At 61.7% G+C, this 16,245-nt stretch overlaps 1 protein-coding gene and 1 long non-coding RNA gene across 11 annotated transcripts in view; one reads left to right on the top strand and one right to left on the bottom strand.

Annotated features, from left to right (window-relative positions):
- Positions 1-12: 12 nt before the first annotated feature.
- LOC118354977 (uncharacterized) lies at positions 13-6,957 on the top strand. The gene is made up of 2 exons (XR_004816522.2): positions 13-1,471; positions 2,147-6,957. It is a non-coding gene; the product is annotated as an uncharacterized LOC118354977 (long non-coding RNA).
- Positions 1,855-16,245, bottom strand: part of RADIL (Rap associating with DIL domain) — a 127,376-nt gene continuing 112,985 nt past the window's right edge. For 7 of the 10 annotated variants that reach the window (XM_035717587.2, XM_035717591.2, XM_035717588.2 and 4 more), the window contains 10 exons: positions 11,999-12,149; positions 10,586-10,823; positions 10,149-10,218; positions 9,601-9,773; positions 5,427-5,577; positions 4,256-4,446; positions 3,771-4,098; positions 2,817-2,956; positions 2,459-2,598; positions 1,855-2,156 (listed from right to left, as the gene is read on the bottom strand). In XM_035717587.2, the coding sequence (XP_035573480.1) occupies positions 2,051-2,156; positions 2,459-2,598; positions 2,817-2,956; positions 3,771-4,098; positions 4,256-4,446; positions 5,427-5,577; positions 9,601-9,773; positions 10,149-10,218; positions 10,586-10,823; positions 11,999-12,149 (1,688 nt within the window). In that variant the 3' untranslated portion in view covers positions 1,855-2,050. Of the gene's footprint in view, positions 2,157-2,458; positions 2,599-2,816; positions 2,957-3,770; positions 4,099-4,255; positions 4,447-5,426; positions 5,578-5,597; positions 9,512-9,600; positions 9,774-10,148; positions 10,219-10,585; positions 10,824-11,998; positions 12,150-16,245 lie in introns of those variants that run through there. The other 3 variants (XM_025426305.3, XM_049111177.1, XM_035717595.2) reach the window with 3 other exon arrangements.

The raw sequence follows: 16,245 nt of genomic DNA, 5'->3' as shown, positions 1-16,245 counted from the left end.
GCCTGGCGTCCTCCGAGAGGACAGGTGGCGGCCAGGTGCGGCCGGTGGAGGACCGAGGACGGGCGGAGCAACCCTTGGGCTCCCCGCCCCCGCGGCCCCGGGCGTCCAGGCCGGGTCTGCCGAGCCCTCCGTGCCCCAGGCCGACCTCGCGCGGCCCCGCGCCCGAGCTGAGGATGTCCGGCCGCCGGGAGTCGCTGTTCTGCAGGATGCCTGCGGGGCTGTTTTCGGTTCGCGCTCAGCGTGCGGTGTTTACCGTAAGCTCCGTCTCAAACCTGCGCGAGCGGCGGCTGCCTGGGGAGGACAGGTTTTGCGGAGACCCATTTCCCTGCCTCACACGGAGCCAAGGCCGATCGAGAGACAGTCCCTTTAGGTTTTCTCTGCGGGGCAAACTACCAGAGCTCAGACCCCGGGGGGCTCCCAAGGGCAGATGGGGTCTCCTGCCACCCTCGGGTTGTGGCCGGGGGTGCGGCGCGAACCCCTCCCTGGGCGTCCTGTGCCACGTGCTGGGCCAGCAGGCTGTGGGCAGAGGCCACGCAGCCTGGGGTGTGCTGCGGAGCGGGGCTCGGCCTCTCGCGCTTTGCCACTGCCGAGAGCATCCCCGGCCCGTGCGTCCGTCTGGGAGGCGGGAGGCGCGTGGGGCAGACGTGGCCCCACCTGGAGCTTGGAACCCCCTCCAGCTGCGCTGAGCCGGTGAGCGAGGTCTTCACACACTGAGCGTCCCGTCCCTTCAGAGCGTTAGTATGGCCGTGGCCGGTCTAGAGGATCAGGCTGCAAAGCGGAGGGGGCCCTGAGCAGTTACCGCCTGTGAGGCGCCCGCCGCTGTGCGCCCAGCCCCTTCCCAGGGCTCCAGCTCCTTGGGAACTTGGGTTTTGTGGGGTCACCCACTGGGTTCCACGGCTCTGTCTCCTCCACCGCGCACAGCGGTCAGGAACCGAGACCAGTAATTGGGTGAGCCTCAGGCTCTTGCTGGCCCCTCTGAACTTGAGGCCTTGCTTCAATTTGGAGCTATCGGAATTTTCCTTTTTGGTTCAATTGTACATTTAAAGTGAATTTTTAAAAAATACACATCATCCAGCAGTTTCAGATTCAGTAGCAGGCGGCGCTTCAAAGCAGGCCAAGCCCTGGCCCCTACCTGAGGCGCCCAGCCAAGGGCCTGCAGCAGGTGCAGGCGCGCCTCTCCCCTACGCTCGCCAGAGGGCAGCATGGAGCTGCGCGAAGCCCAGGGCATGGGCCCGACCTAGGACACCTCTCCCTGGGAGGGGCGCGTTGGCCAGCCCCTTTCTCCCCCAGGTCTCTCTGTGCCTGTTTGAGCCCAGCCGTGAGCTCTGCGCTGTGACGACCGCACAAGAGCCATCTGTACATAGGCCACTGCGCTGACCCTGCTGAAGATCCCGAGATGTCCCAGCCCCGCCATCACCAGGACACTGCCACGGCCCCGGCCCTGCGCACCGCCAGCCGCCTGGTGAAGGAGGTGAGCCTCCTGCCGGGGTGAAGGGACGGTGACCCGGTGGACACCCGCCCAGTTGCAGATTAAAAGCCTGGCCTGGTATTAGGGCAAAGCTGCAGCTTCTGTGACCAGAGGGGCGGTCAGGAGGGGCGTGAGGCTCAGGGAGGAGCCTGGGTGCCCAGGGGTCAGGGGTTGTCTAGACCCTTTGAACTTTATGCTGTGCATGTGTGACCAGCAGGAGCAGAGGCAGCTACCCCCTCCCCACCACTCTGGGCCTCAGGGCTGGGTGGGGGACAGAGCGTTAGTTAAAACCATATGGGGCATCACAAGGATCCTGCGTCCTCCCAGGGGGTCTCCCTCTGGACCACAGCACAGTGTCCACACTAGCTCCACACACTGCCACCCTCTCAGAATACGAAAGATAGTTTATTGAATCTATACGTCTCCATTAAAATTTTTAAACATAAAAGCTCTGTAACAAACATCACAATTTAGTGTTATCTGTCATATAAATAAAATATACACTAAGATGTACATTATCCACAGCAGGGAACACGGCATGAGCGCGGGAGCAGCAGGGCGGGGAGCACAGGGGCGGCCACCCTAGGGAGGCGGCGTGCGGAAGCGGATCTTCTTGGCTGTTTCCACATCAGACTTGGCAACCAGAAACCGCATCTTCTTTCCCCCATGTCGGATCAGGTCCACGGCTCTGAAACCCAGCGCAGGGGAAGGAGGATGGTGGAGCAGGGCTCGTGTCGTGGGGGCTCCCGGGGGTGCCCAGGATGGGGGCCTACCCCGTGCCGTGACCCAGAAGTGCTCAGAGGGGCCTGTGCTCACACTGCCTGGTCCAGAGCCCACCCCCCACCCCGAGGAGCCCCTGGTGGAGCTGGGGTGTCGTCAGAGGTCAAACGAGCAGCTGAGGGCTGAGCCTGGACCTCTACCACAGGGTAAGGATGGGACCTGCTCGCGGGCCTTGGGGTACCCTGGGGCTGCAGCACAAGGCGGTGGTACCTCAGGTAGCTGACGCCCATCAGGCTGCTGCCGTTCACTTCCAGGATGCGGTCTCCCAGGGACAGCCGGCCATCCGACGCTGCAGGGCTACCCGGGAGCAGGGTCTGGATGTAGAGCCCAGGGGAGCCCAGCGGCGTGTGCTGGGGGGAGAAGCAGCGGCCTCAGGGCGCCGTGGTCTTCAGTGTGTCTGCGAGGGCAGCCCTGGACACCATCACAGCCCCCAAGGACCGAGGTGACGCTGCACGCTCTTCCCTCCTCCCGGATTCCTGAGAACTGCCCACGCCCCAAGCCCCTGGTCCCCAGCCCTCCTCTCCTGGTGAGCTCTCACGCTGCGGGCCTGTGCAGAGGGACAACTCACCATCCCGTCGATCAGGCCCATCCCCAGTCCAGAGGGGCCCCGCTCCAGCTCCACCACAAAGACATAGCAGAAGTCCTCGGTGCTGGAGCTGTGGCTGGAGGGGGCGGCCGGGGGCTCGTCCTCGTGACCCGCCCCATCTCCTGGGTGGGCAAGGAGACGTGCCACTGTCTACGCTGCCGCAGCAGCCCACCCCAAGCCCAGAGGCGGTGCTCACACAGCTCCTGTCGGGGGGAGGGTCTGGACTCCGTCTGTGGGCAATGCCCCCGTGTGCCTTTGGGGCACGTCCACCCCCCCCCTTGCAGCTGCCCCAGGACACCAGCCCCTGTCAGAGGCTGGCTAGTGCCAGTGGCTGAGCGGTGGGCTCTGCCCACGGTCCCCCCAGGCTCCCTCTCTCCTGCCACAGAACTCTCCTGAGACCCTCCCCAGGCCCCCTGCCCAGTACTGGGACCCCCAGAAAGCCTGCCCTTTCTTGACTGGGGCCACCGTGAGGGTGGAGGGTTGCATCAGTTCTCTCTTCAGGTCAGGTCAGGGCTTCGGGCAGAGCTTGCAGCCCCCATCTCCGCACCGCTGAGCAGGTATCCTGCCTCCGGCCTGGCTCGGCCTGGCTGTGCCTGTGCTCAGGCCACACTCCGCGGTCTGCAGCACTGTCGGGGGCTGTTCTGCCCCCATCCAGCCCCCGGGGAGGGGGGCACACACGCCCTGCCTCCTCCCTGCCCCCCTGCCTCACACCTCCTCCCATGTGTCACCTGAGTCCTCTCTCCCTCCGCCCTGAGTGTGGAGACTCAGTCCCATCTGTGCATGGTCCAGCTGCCCACCCCGTCTGGCGTCCCAGGCTATAGGGTTCCCGGGCAGGTACTAAAAGCCCAGGCCAGACAGGCCCCCGGGACCTCATTGGTGGAATGACCCAAAGGGGATCAGCCCAGGTGCCAGCAGGGCTGGGGTACAGGGCCTCACCTTCTGGAGCTGCCCCCCGGGAGCCACTTTGTCCGTTCCTCCTCCCTTCCAGGAGTGCTTGCCCACAGGTGCCACCAGGCTCTGGCCAGTCAGGGACAGCGGGCTCGAGGCCGAGTGGGGTGCCGGGAGGCGTGAGCAGGCACGAGGAGTCTGCCTGCAGGGGGCCAGCCTGGGGGCCCCCGCGGCTCTGCCTTCCCGGAGGGCCCTGTGCTCGGGGAGCCCCTGAGGAAGGAAGAGCGCGCATCTGGCTGGCTTCACGGGCTCCCCTGGAAACCAGCGGGCAGCTCTGGCCCTCTGGGTGCCCTTCCGGGGTGGTGTGGTGTGGGCCCTGGAGGCAGGGGAGAGGGAAAAAGTTCAGGTATTGACAGGCTGACAGGAGGGGCCCAACGTGGTGGGAGAACCAGAGGGGTCTCCCCAGCCTTCTGCAGCCGGGGCTCCACGAGCTGCCCAGGGCAGCAGCCAGGCCCTGTGTCGGACCCAGGTACCTGGAGGTACTCTGGCTGGGACGGCCCACCCCCAGGACTGGGTTTGCTGCGCAGGCTCCACAGGAAGTGGCGGATGTAGAGGAGGTGCTGGTAGATGCTGTCATCCAGGCAATCTGCTTCCAGATCCACCTGGAAGCCCTCACTGGGCAAAACGATAGGCGGGGGGTTTTCATAGGACTCCAGGACATCCTCTGCGGGGGAGGGACACACTGTGACCGGCCTGGCCAAAACAAAACTTCCTGCCCCTTACCAGGCTCACCCACCACCCCTGCCCAATACTGTAGGGACTAGGGTCACAGCAGTGGGGCATTCAGGCGAAGGCAGCTGCCCACACCAGCTCTCAGCCCTTCAGTCCCAGTGACCACCCAGGATGAAGCCCAAGCTCCCAGGGAGGACACGGCCCTGCCAAGTGGAACCTCTGCCTCACCCCCAGCTCCACCCGCCCCTCTGGGCACTCCCGGCCTGTGCTGACTGCATTCCGCATGTGTCACCGTGATCCATTAGCTGGTGGCACGTGTCTGTACTAGAACAGGAGCCCGGTCCGACAGCAAGAAGGCCAGCACCCACACAATTTGGGGCTCCTGGCAGAGAGCCTCCCATGCGGCCGGCCTCAGGAGTGAGGAGGGGCCCAGGGTCCCGCTCAGACCACTGGCTCCATCCAGGCCAAGGCTCCAGGTGATAGGGGCACAGCAGAATGTCGCCCACGGCCTTATTTCTAGCTGCACTTTCTACCTTCTTTTAATTTCCATCTCTGTATCACGATGTCGTGCAACGAAAAGAGGTGGGCATCTATTTGTAAATCACACGTATATGCACATACAGAGGCCCATGTCCACTGTGTGGGGCAAGCACACCACCTCCCCCTCAGTGTGGGGACCTGCTCTCCTCCTGGTGGGTGGTGCACAGAGCAAGGCCCCATCCTTGCGCTCCTCGATGGGGAGGGGACCTCTGGCCTGACCCAGAGGTTGGAACTGGGCCATGGACTGTAGACTCTGACATCCAGCTGTGGGATCTCAGAGTCCCTAGGCAGGGGACAGACCCAGGCACTCAGGAGGAAGATGGCCCCAGATGCTCTGCGGGCTCCTCTAGGGAAGTCCCCCAGGGAGGCTCCCCTTTGCCCCCAACACAGCCCACAGGACCCCTTGCTCCTGCCCCTGGGACGGCAGCTCACCTGACTTGAAGGCATCGGGGCTGTCCTGGGCACCCGGCTCCCAGGCGCTCATGGGGCCCATGGCCGAGGCCAGCTGGTACTGAGTCAGCAGCCGGTGCAGCTGTGCGGGGCTCAGGGTGGGGAACGCAGCCCGCAGGTTTGCCCAGCTCATCTGGGTGACAAGAAGGAGCTTGTGGTCAAGACCCCTGGGGGGGCACAGCTACACCCCCAGGGAGGGTCTGCCGGGCACTCTGCGGGCAGGGGCAGAGGCCTGTAAGGGCTGATGAGGCCAGCAAGGGGGTCAAAGCCCCAGAGGTGGCCGTTCCTAGGGGCCAGCAGGCACCACACCGCACGCTGTGCCCCCGACATGCCTCTCACCGCATCGTGGCAGGGCCGAGAAGGGAGGGAAGGAGCCCTGGGGACACAGGGCAAGAGAAACGGGATTCCTGCCTCACGGCATGGAAGAGTCGTCGACCCGGCAGCCTCAAGACTCCATGACGGCACAGCCTTCCACCACCTGGGACCCCCGAGACTGGCTCTGTGGGCACAGGACAGGGAGGCTCCTCCAGGGGGGCTGGCCGCCCAAGCCATGCAGAAAAGGGCAGACTTGTGCACGATGACGTCAAACAGCTTGCACGTCCCCTGGACCACAGTCTCTCCCGCAGCTTCCTGACAGGTGCCCCGAGGACCCCCGCTGACCCTGCCCATCGGGGCCGGCCCACGCTCACGCCCTGGGTGGCGTGTGGTGGCTCATTGTCCCCCAGCTCCTGAGGTTGCTCTTCAAAGTTGGAAAACACTCCGTTGGCTAATCTTCGGGATGTGTCCCGTCTTTATTCTTCCAGGAAGTTCACAGATTTCTCGCTCCCAAGGTCCCGACACCCTGGCGCTGAGTCCCCCCTGCAAGTCGGTCTGGCCGCCGAGCTGCTCAGCCGCAGGCACCTCCAGAAGCTCTGGGTCAGCGGCCCGGGACCTCGGGGTCTGGGCTGCCACTTGCTGCGCGCTCTGCACTCCTGCTGTTTGGACCTGGGCCTTGTTGGCCGGCGCCCTCCTCCCATCTTGCCTTCGCTCCTCTGCTTCACTGTCTCCCGGGTTTACTGCCAAGAGGCCGGGGCTGCGGTTAGCAGGTGCCTCTGCCAGAGGGACAGCAGTGCCCCGAGGCTCCCGGTGCAGGGGTGGGGGGAGGTGCAGGGCACCGCTGGGAGCCCACAGGCTCTGGAGGCCTCCGGGTGCCTGAGGCAGTGCCCTCTGGCTTTCCCCGTCCCTGGAATCCAGGCTTCGCTGCCCACCCCGTGCAGCGTCCAGGGCTGGGGTCAGGGAGCCACCAGCAGGGACCCAGCACACTCGCGCGTCCGTCTTACCCCAGCACAGGGACACTTTCTGGGTGACTTTGTGGCCTCTGTCTCCCGATCTTGCCACTGAATCCTTCCTCTCTGCTGTCACGGTTTTAGTTTCCGAGAGTCTTTTTGGTTCTCTTATTTATAGAATCCTATTATTTAACGGACACTAAGTCTTTTTTTATCTTCATGAAGATATAAATTTTTTTTAAAGTTTCTTCTTCCTGAGAAGTCTGTTTCAGTGGATGTCCAACTATGGCCTGTATTTATAGGACTCTCAGGCTAAAAGTTCTCACCTTTTTTAAAGGGCTTAACAACAACAGAAGAATTTGGGATGGTGACTATTTGTGGCCCGCAAAGCCTACAGTATTGACCACCTGGCCCTTTACAGAGAAGTCTGTCAACCCCTGATCGGTGTCCCCCGACCTCATCTCCCCGAGCCCGTGTCTCTCGTGTTGGAAGCCACTCACTCCCGTTTCAGCGTGGGTGCTGGGTCTGCCTGGCTGCCTCACGGTGGGACCCAGGTCTGCATCCTCCATCCCCAGCTCCCAGCTCCCACCAACCACCCAGCACCGCTAGGTCAGCCACCTGCTGCGGGGGAGGGCACAGGTCCCAGCCAAGCCGGCAGTGGCACACAGCCTCCAGCACTCAGAAGCCACTTGGCCCCTGAGAAGCCCCCTTTATCGGGGTGAGACTTCTGGTGTCGGGCTGACAGCCTGGTTTCCTAGCCTGGACACCCTTTGTCTTCAGTGCTCTAGAAATGAGCCCTGGTCTTCTGCTGGCAAGTGTGAGGAAAGGGCCGGCACCCGGCTGTGTAGGAAGGGGGGCAGCAGAGCACCCAGAGTGCCCGCTTCATCCTCTTCCCGTGCATGTCGTGTTGGAAGTACCACGAACACACGGGAACCGTACACGTCCAAGGTGCCCAACTGCTGTTCACAGGGGGGCCAGCCGATGCTCCCAGCTGAGGACAGGAGCGGAGAGCAGCCCAGGCCCCACCACTCCCCTGCAGAGCAGCGTCCCGACTCCAATGCTACAGCCGCAGCCGGGCTTCCTCCCTCGGGAGGAAGGTCCTGATGCTGGGACCACAATAATCCCTGCACCCCGGGCCTGACTCTCGCTCACCGACACTGCTCATGGTTGCCGACGGCCACACATCCACGTCACTGTGCAGAAGTGCACACCGGTGGATGCACCCCACTTTGTTCACCCCTTGTGCCGCTGAGTGCTCTTTGGGGCTCTACACCTGTGACATCCCCGTCTGCCTCTGCGAAGTGCAGGCCAAAGCACTTCTTGCCGGAGAACCAGTCAGCTGCCCTGACTATGAACACTGTTAAATGTGTCCCCCAGTTTTACTGAGATGCAATCATTACTACTCATTTTTAATATAGGGTCGGAATGATGTACCCTTCATTCTGGTATCAGCAATTTGTAATTCCCCACCTTCATTAGACTTTTCAAAGAGCCACTCCTGGCTTTCTGCTCTTTTCTGTTCCCCGTTTACAGATCTTGGGGTTGGAAGGAGCAAGAGCAGCACCTCCTCCTGCTCCAGGATCTGCATCCTCCCCTCTGTTCTTGGCCTCCTCGCGTCTTCCTCAGGAGCCAGCCTCCTCCACTGCGCAGGCACTCATCCCCCTTCCTGGCCTCCAAACGTCTCATCTCCATGTTCTCCGTCCCTATGGGCTTATGCCACCAAGAAGCCCAGCTTTGCTTTGGTTTGGTGCCATTGTGGAGGAAGCCAACCACATGCCTGCGTCCCAGCTGGGCTCAGCACCCAGGCGTCCCCAGTTTCTGAATTTTCTCTAGAAAACCCACACTTCATTTTTAGGATAAAAAAAATCAAATAACTTCAAAGACATTTGAGCAAGATCTGATCCCCAATACGTGGTAGATTCTCAGTACCTGCTGAGTGATCGCCAGCTGTGGGGCCTAGGCTTAGCCAGCATGAAGCAGTGGTCCCCCGAGGGCAAAGCCAGGTGACATACATGAAGTTGGTTACGCCCTGTGGGTGTGCAGCAGACAGCAGCTCCCGCCATTACTAAGAGTGATGGTGATGCAGGCACAGATGAGATTTTCTGAGTTGTGATCCTTGGGTAGAGGCCGAATACCCCAATTTTATTCCAGACTGAAAGGTCTACGATCCCTGTAGGAACTTCACATGTGCTCCCCCGGATGCTCCCGGCGGCACCAGCCATGCAAACCTCTCCCCATCGTCCCTGTGGCACACTCAGTGCTTTGCCAGGCAGGAAAGGGACACCGCTGGTTTGGTTTCAGTGGTATGGGGCCAACTGTGTGGAGAAGCGACTGAGGGAGAAGGTGAGGAGCTGTGCTAACTTCCTGTTGAGCTTCCAACAAGTGACCACAAATGCACATGCTGACAGTTCAGGGGGTCAGATGTCCAGTGTGCATGGGGCCAAACCCAAGAAGCCAGCAGGGCTGTGTCCTCCTTGCTCATTTTGGTTGCCTGAACTCAGTTCCTTGTGACTGTAGAATAGCAGTCCGTTTCTGTGCTGGGCTTCAGCTGAGGGTTGTTCCCACCTTCGGGAGGCCGCTGCACCCCATGTGCATCTTCAGAGGCAGGCAGGTGGTGGAGTCCCTCCTCCTCCTGTCCTCTCTCTGACCCGCTCTTCTGAGCCCACCGGACAAGCCAGGGTAAGCTCTCCATCTCAGGGTCTCTAACCTTAATCACACATTCAGAGCCGCCTGTGCTAGGTGGGGCCAGGGGACTGGACACAGACCTCTTTGGGGCCTGCTCCTGCCTGCAGGTGGTAGTGGCTGTGGAACAGAAGAAACTCTGCAAGATCTCAGAGGCCCAGAAGCCAGGTCTGGGGCCCATGCTGGGTTTGTAACTGTGCCCCTCCTACCTGGATAAGCTGGGCCCGGGGAGTGGCCAGCAGGTTGAGTGTGCAAGAAAGCTTCCGGAAGAAGCACTCTCCGGCCTCCCCATAGCCGGTGCTCCTCATCCACTCCAGGAGCTGCTGCAGGCGGGCGCAGGCCTGGACACCTCTGGGCCAGTGGAAGCAACTGAGAGAGGGGCCTACGAGCAGAGAGGGCAGGTGAACCCAGCTGCTCCTCACAGGGGCGTGCTGTCCGCCCGTGCCCAAGGAGGTCCCCAACACCCGTACTCCCCGACCCCAAGCCTCTGAGGACAGACCTCATGACCTTACATTGATCTCCAAGTTATCCAGCCTGCGTCTGGACCCCTCTCTGGGTTGGGTGGGGTAGGCATGGGTGTGAGGGGGCAGGGCAGGGGGGGGGCTGTGACAGCCACTGAATCCTAGGTGCAGAGACATGGGCCACACCTACAGCCGAGACCCCTTGCTCCCATCTGGATCCTGCCTGCAGACCCCAAGCAGCCCAGGAAGACCATGCTGGTGACACAGGTGCGTCATGGGTTCACACCCGCTCTCACCTCCCCATGTCCCAGCAGGACCCCTGGCTGGAAGTAACTGGCGCTCCAAGCCCCTGGCAGTGAGGAGAGCCTGGGGGCCAGCAAGGCAAGGTCAGAGACCACATCACCTTGGAGCCTGTCCACCTTCTCTCACTGCTGGGGCTGTGTAGGGACAAAATGAGCCAGGAAAGGCCGGTACAGACCCCCACCCCTACCGCCACCCTGGGGTGTCTGCAGACACAGATGGACATTACTGCTCCCGGAGGGACTCGCTCTGTGACATTAGCTACTCTCCTGGGCCTCCACTCCCAGCCCTTCCTGGCACCGCCTGGACGCCCGTGGAGCAAGGTGTCTCCTGGAACTTCAGGGAGCAGACGCCACGGTCCTCAGCGCTCACCAGCACCCGCGGCTTGGTTCTTACTGCAGGAGTGCAGGTCCCCAACACCCCAGGGCCTCACCCTTGTCCAGGAGCTGGTTGAAGAGCAGAGTGCTGGAGAAGAAGAAGAGGTACGCCAGCACCTGGGAGGCAATCTCAGGGTGCATCTGGAACTGCCGCAGGAGGTCCAGGGTGGCCTGGTACACGGACACGACATGGCGCAGCTCCTCCGGCAGTTGGGGAGCAGAGCACCAGCTCTCCCGGCGCTCTGTCTGGAAAGGGGGGCACTCCAGCAGGGCCGGGAGGCAGACATACAGGGACTAGAGGGGAGAGGGAAACACCAGCTGTGGTCTGCAGGGGCCCTGGGGGCCACACGAACCCCCCTGCCTGGGCCTGATCACATATCCTGCTCAACAGGCCTCAGCTGCCCCAAGCCAAGGCCAAACCCGCTTATAGGGGCAGATGACACCAGGAGCCACAGAGCCCCAGCCAAAGGGCTGCTGGGGACACTCCGCGGGTCTTGAGGGGACGGGGCTCGCCCCTCTTGTTCCATCAGACAAAAGAGTGGTGAGGGGGCAGCCGACTGGCCTGGAGTTCCCCCCAGGACCACACCCCTGGCCCTGGAGCACCCCTTCCCACAGAGCTGAGCCAGGCACAGCACTGGGGGCCAAGGTGATGGTCCTGGTGGAAGATCCAGCAGGAAGGCAGGCCCCTACACTCGTCTTGGGGGCGACAGGGCAGCATCTGCTGCTCCCCAGAAACAAGGTGAAAGCTCCGCCTTCCCAGGGGGTCCTCGCTGCCACCATACCTCAAAGTGATCCTGTGATGACTGGTCAAGGGCAACAGGCTTCCCCACTGGGAACCCCAGGGCAGATGTGAGCACGTGGTGAGGCGGCCCTTCCTGTTTGGCCAAGATACTGAGGCGGTGTCCTTCTCAACACAGGGCAGCTGGTACTAACTGGCCACGGATGCTTCTCCAACCACTGTCCTCAAAGTGCGGTGTCCAACCAACCCCCCTTGCTTCCCGCTGGAGAGCAGCAGGGGCAGGTTTCATACCCCCACGAAACCCATGCAAGTGAAAATTCAGTCTTAGCAAGTTGCCTCGGCTCGCCCAGTCGGGGCCCCTCCTCTCTCTGCTCGCCTGCCTACACCCCCCCCATGTGCTGGGGTAGCAAGGACCCTCCTTACCTGGGGGCTCAAACGCCCCCTCTGTTCACCGCAACGGCCACCAGTGTCCATGGGGCACACAGTCTACCTTCCCAATCACTGCCCAGCAGCCAGCCCTCCTGCTCCCCCACACTGCCCCTGCGCAGTCGGCCGACTCATGGGACAAGGGTGACCGAGCCAGAGAGCAGGAGGGGAGGAGCTGGAAGCCAGGGCTCACATGCGCAGAGGCAGCGGTTAGAGCTCACAACCCCCCAATGATGGTGAGAAAAGGGCCTATCTCCCCTTCGTGGTCCTCACCCCCTGCCCCAAAGAGCCATGAGGAACACACCCTGCGCAGCGTCTCAGTGAGCCGGCAGCCTGCTGTACCTTGGAGACGTAGTACACGCACTGCTGGAAGGCATACAGGATGACCTCCTCCAGCACCGCCATGGCCTCCTCACTGGCCGTCAGCGTGCAGGAGAACAGGGACTCCTTGGAGCCTGCGGGGAGACAGCAGTTACCACGCGGGATGTGTGGGGCGCCCAGTCACCTCCGGAGGGCGCTCCCCAAGTCCCCATCTTGGGTTTGGCGGACGAAGCCACACAGCGCGGGCTGCCGCCCCAGTCCCGCGCCACGCCTTCCCAGGGCTGCGGGGGAGGAGATGCTGGATGCGACGGCCAGGCCCCTTCCAGGCCCGTCAGTGCTGCAGCGATGCAAAGCACATCTCGAGCTCGTTACTGAATAGATGCCAGACACATTTTCTGTTGGAACCAGTGGCCCAACAATAATAGATTCTGACCCAATTCCCCTGCAGTCACTTCTCACTCCTGACACATGTCAAAGGAACACCTGGCCAAAGCTCCGAAGGAGACGGTCACTCCACAGAACTGTAACCTGTTTCCAAGAAGAGAGAAACCCAAATGGTTCTCCCCCAGCACCTGGGAGAGGCTGCAGGGAAGAAGCTGCTCTGAGACCAGGATTTTCCACAGCCCCACAGAGGGAGGCAGCCTTGGCTGCATGCGGCTCCTCCAGGACAATAGGCCCAGGTGGTTGGGCCTCCGCATGCGAGCTGGTGCTGAGCCTGGGGGCTGCCCAGCGGGGTGGAGGGGGGTATCAGTGGATGCCACATGATTTGTTCCCTCTGGGAGGGGTTCCTGTCAAGGCAAGAGGCCAAACTGGCCACAGGGACCCCAAACCTGAGAACCCCAACAGGGCGGAAATGTTCTGAAGAGGCCTCTAGATCTCAGGAGGCACGTGGTGTTCCACCAGCACTTAGCAGAGGTGGACGCCCTGCCTTTGTCTCCCACTCTCTCAGATCCTCGCTTTAGGATCTGCAGCAAGCAGGTCACATGTGTGCGTCCAGTGTAACAGGCACCAGCCCATTCTGCCATGGCCCTTTCGTTACCACACAGTGTGGGCTCCATGACCTAGGACTCTCCTTCCAGGGCTGGGAGAGAGGTGCTGGCTCTAATGGGGCCACCCACTGCTGGACAAACAGAATGGAAATAGTGTGCAAGTCCATCAGACACCCCCATCCCACCCCTACAACCATCTGGATGTGCCACTGATCAAGGCACTTCTCTTTCCAGGGCTTGGGGCTCTCCTGCCCAAGCCCACAGAGCAGCCCCCAAGGGCTCACTCCCCAGGAACCCGCCTGAAGCAGGAACCCAGAGGCCTTTACCACCTGCCCACAGTCCTCCCCAGAGCCCAGCCTGTGGGGTCTCACTGGGGACCGACCCTGGTGGGGTCTGGCTGCACCTGGCAGTCTCACTGGGCTTCAGAGGAGAGGCAAATCAGGCAACTTTGGGGTCCCTGGGGCTTGGGGTAGTAAGAGGCTCTTAACAGGCTGCTGGGCTGTAGCACCCCAGGCCTACAGAAACATATAAGGGTGCCCACTGCTGACAGCAAAACCTGCAGACCAAAGGCGACCCACAGCCAAGCAAAGCCAGCAGGAACAGGGCCAAGAAACCAGTTCCAAACCCTTTCCCTGGAGCAGGGCCTGGACGAGAGCAACACACCGCCCTGCAGGCCTCCTACTCATCCAGCCTGTCTGAGAAAGCCCACTTGTACCCCTGTGTGGCAGTCGGGGCTCTGGAGAGAGGAGGGGTGGCAGAAAGAGGCGGCCAGGACCCCACAGAGCACAGCCATGGGGCGGCTCCCCACAGATGCCACACGAATCTCTCAGACATCACTGGCAAACCAGCTGAAACACTTGTGCCCATGGTACAGGCTCTGCTGGAGTGTCCAGCCAAGCTGACACTCACAGGAACTTTTCAGGAGATCAGGGGCCTGCGCCTGAGGCCCCTAAATCCACAGGTGCTGAGGCAGAGGCAAAGCTCCCGGAGATACTCAGTGGATAAAATACCCCCTGGCACCCATGGGCCCACCTTCTATCTGCCCGGAGAAGGGAGGCGCCCTGGACAAGAGCTTCAGACAACAAAGATTGTTTGCGGAACGAGAAGGCGATTTTCCAGCGTTCAGGACATGACATCTGTTTTCAGAATTCTTCCCACAGAAATTTCCCGCTGAAGGTCAGGAGGCTGAGACACGGCTCTGACCTTGCCTCTGCCCTTTGGTGATGTTATTTTTCCTCTGAGCTCTCCAGCGCCGGCACCACACAGGACGTCGTTTGTGGGACGGTCAGAGCTCGCTGTGGTTTCCCCAGTCTGCATGGTCCACGGTCCCTGGGGTGGATGGAGGCAGGGCCCTGGCCATCCACGTACTCCCTCTCCCAGCATCGCCTTGGGGCACAACATCCAGGGCCTGACCAGAAATAACTCCCCCATGAGCAGAGGCAGCAGCTAAGAAAGCAGAGCCCCTGTCAGCCCCAAGTAGCTTTTTAAATGAAAATCTGCCAGACGCACGGTCCCTGGGCTCAGGAGGCAGGCCCAGTGGGGCCCACAGACCACAGCCTCTCAATAGTGTGTGAAACAAGGTCAGATGAGATGGGGCATCAGCAGGACTCACCCACCAACACAGTGCCTAAAAGTCACAGGGCGGGGGGCGGGGGGCAGTTTTCCCAGCTGACTCTGCTGGAGCCCGAATTGGCAGCACTTCTTGTCAACACCCCTGACCTCACACCTTGCACAGGAAGCCACACGTGCTCAGAGACAAGCCAGAGGCCCGGGAGCTCCCTGGCCGACACCACGTCCAGAGGAGGAGCCCCTCGACTCAGAACAGCTGGGGGGGGCCCCAAAGAGAAACGTGGGCTGTGGAGAAAGGGGATCATAGGGAGGGCAGGAGGGAGGCCCTGGGTTCTGGGAGCACCAAGCTCAGGACAGCCCAGGCTGCTTGGGCAGGGGGTGTGCCCTGGCTTTGGAGACACACAGAGGTCGTTTAGGTCACACTTGGGGAGAAGCCAGGTAACTGGGCTGCTTTAGGCCCAGGCCTTGCGGACAGAGAGAGCACCCTGTCCTGGGAGGTCTATCTGGACGCCTTGCACAATGTCCACCCAAGGGGAACCAGGACGGGGACAGCAGGTCAGCAGGCCTGAATGTCCACAGGGACGCAGAAGGTTCCAGTGTGTCCCTCTACATATCCACAGAAGCGCTGATTCCCAGGACCTGGGAGCCCAAGAAGCTCTCAATGTCCCTTTCACTGTGAAGTGGGGGGTAAGAAAGTACTAAGAAGCCATGACTGAGGAGAAGGGATGTAGACACACCTGCTGGCTCTGCCTCCCCTCACCCCGCCACCTCCCACCAGGCCTCCTGCACAGGCTCTCCACCCCACCGGTCTCCACAGCTCCAGGGTGGCCGACCTGGCACAGAGTAGGACAGTCTGTACCATGCAGACCATCGACTGCCAGGAGCCCCTCCTCTCTGGAAATCTGGCCCATCCCAGAGGGGCGGGAATGGGGGCTCAGCAGGGTCTCACACCCCTGGGCAAGGTCCAGGGCTCCCTGCTACTTGCTTGGGGCTCTTTCTCCCAGAGCCCACGGCCACCTCCCGGAAGACATGGCTGAGCACAGACCCAGTGCAGCGTCCCGGCACACTGAGCCTATGGGGAGCTGTGGCCAGGCCCCAGCCTGACTGCCTGGCTTTGTTCCCAGCCCCGGTTGGTGCCTTCAGAGGCAGGACCGCCAACCACGCCTGCCCGAAGCTTCCAGTGCCCAAGCCCCACCATGGGGAGGGAGGGAGGTGAGCGGCTGTTCTTGCCACATCAGAGCGAGGGAGGGTGTGGCAAAACCAGGCTCATCCACAGGAGGCTGTAGCCCTGGCTCCCCAGACTACCTCACCTCCTTCCCTGCTCCTTGCAGGAGCCACAGAGCAGACACAGAACAGCTGAACAGGGCCCAGCCAGATACCACCCTCTTCAGGAAGCCCCAGGCTGCCCCAGGCAGTCTCTCCCAGCATAGCACATTCTAGCATGTGCATCCCCTGCAGCTGAGTCTGGAAGCCAGCACATCCCACAATCACACACAGCCCCCAGAGGTACTGTCTCCTCTCTGAAACCAAGGTGTGTCCCGTAAGGGACAGCCCAGGGCCGATGCACTGCACCCTTCCTGCAGGCGCGCTAGGGGGTACAGCAGGCACACACAGTGGGATGCCTGATTATATAACAGGACATGACGGGGACGAGAGGAGTGGGGTCAGCCCA

This window comes from Canis lupus, chromosome 6, assembly GCF_003254725.2.
Source record: "Canis lupus dingo isolate Sandy chromosome 6, ASM325472v2, whole genome shotgun sequence".
NCBI lineage: Eukaryota > Metazoa > Chordata > Mammalia > Carnivora > Canidae > Canis > Canis lupus.
Note: the sequence above shows the minus strand (reverse complement) of the source record. Positions and strands in the feature narration are given on the sequence as shown.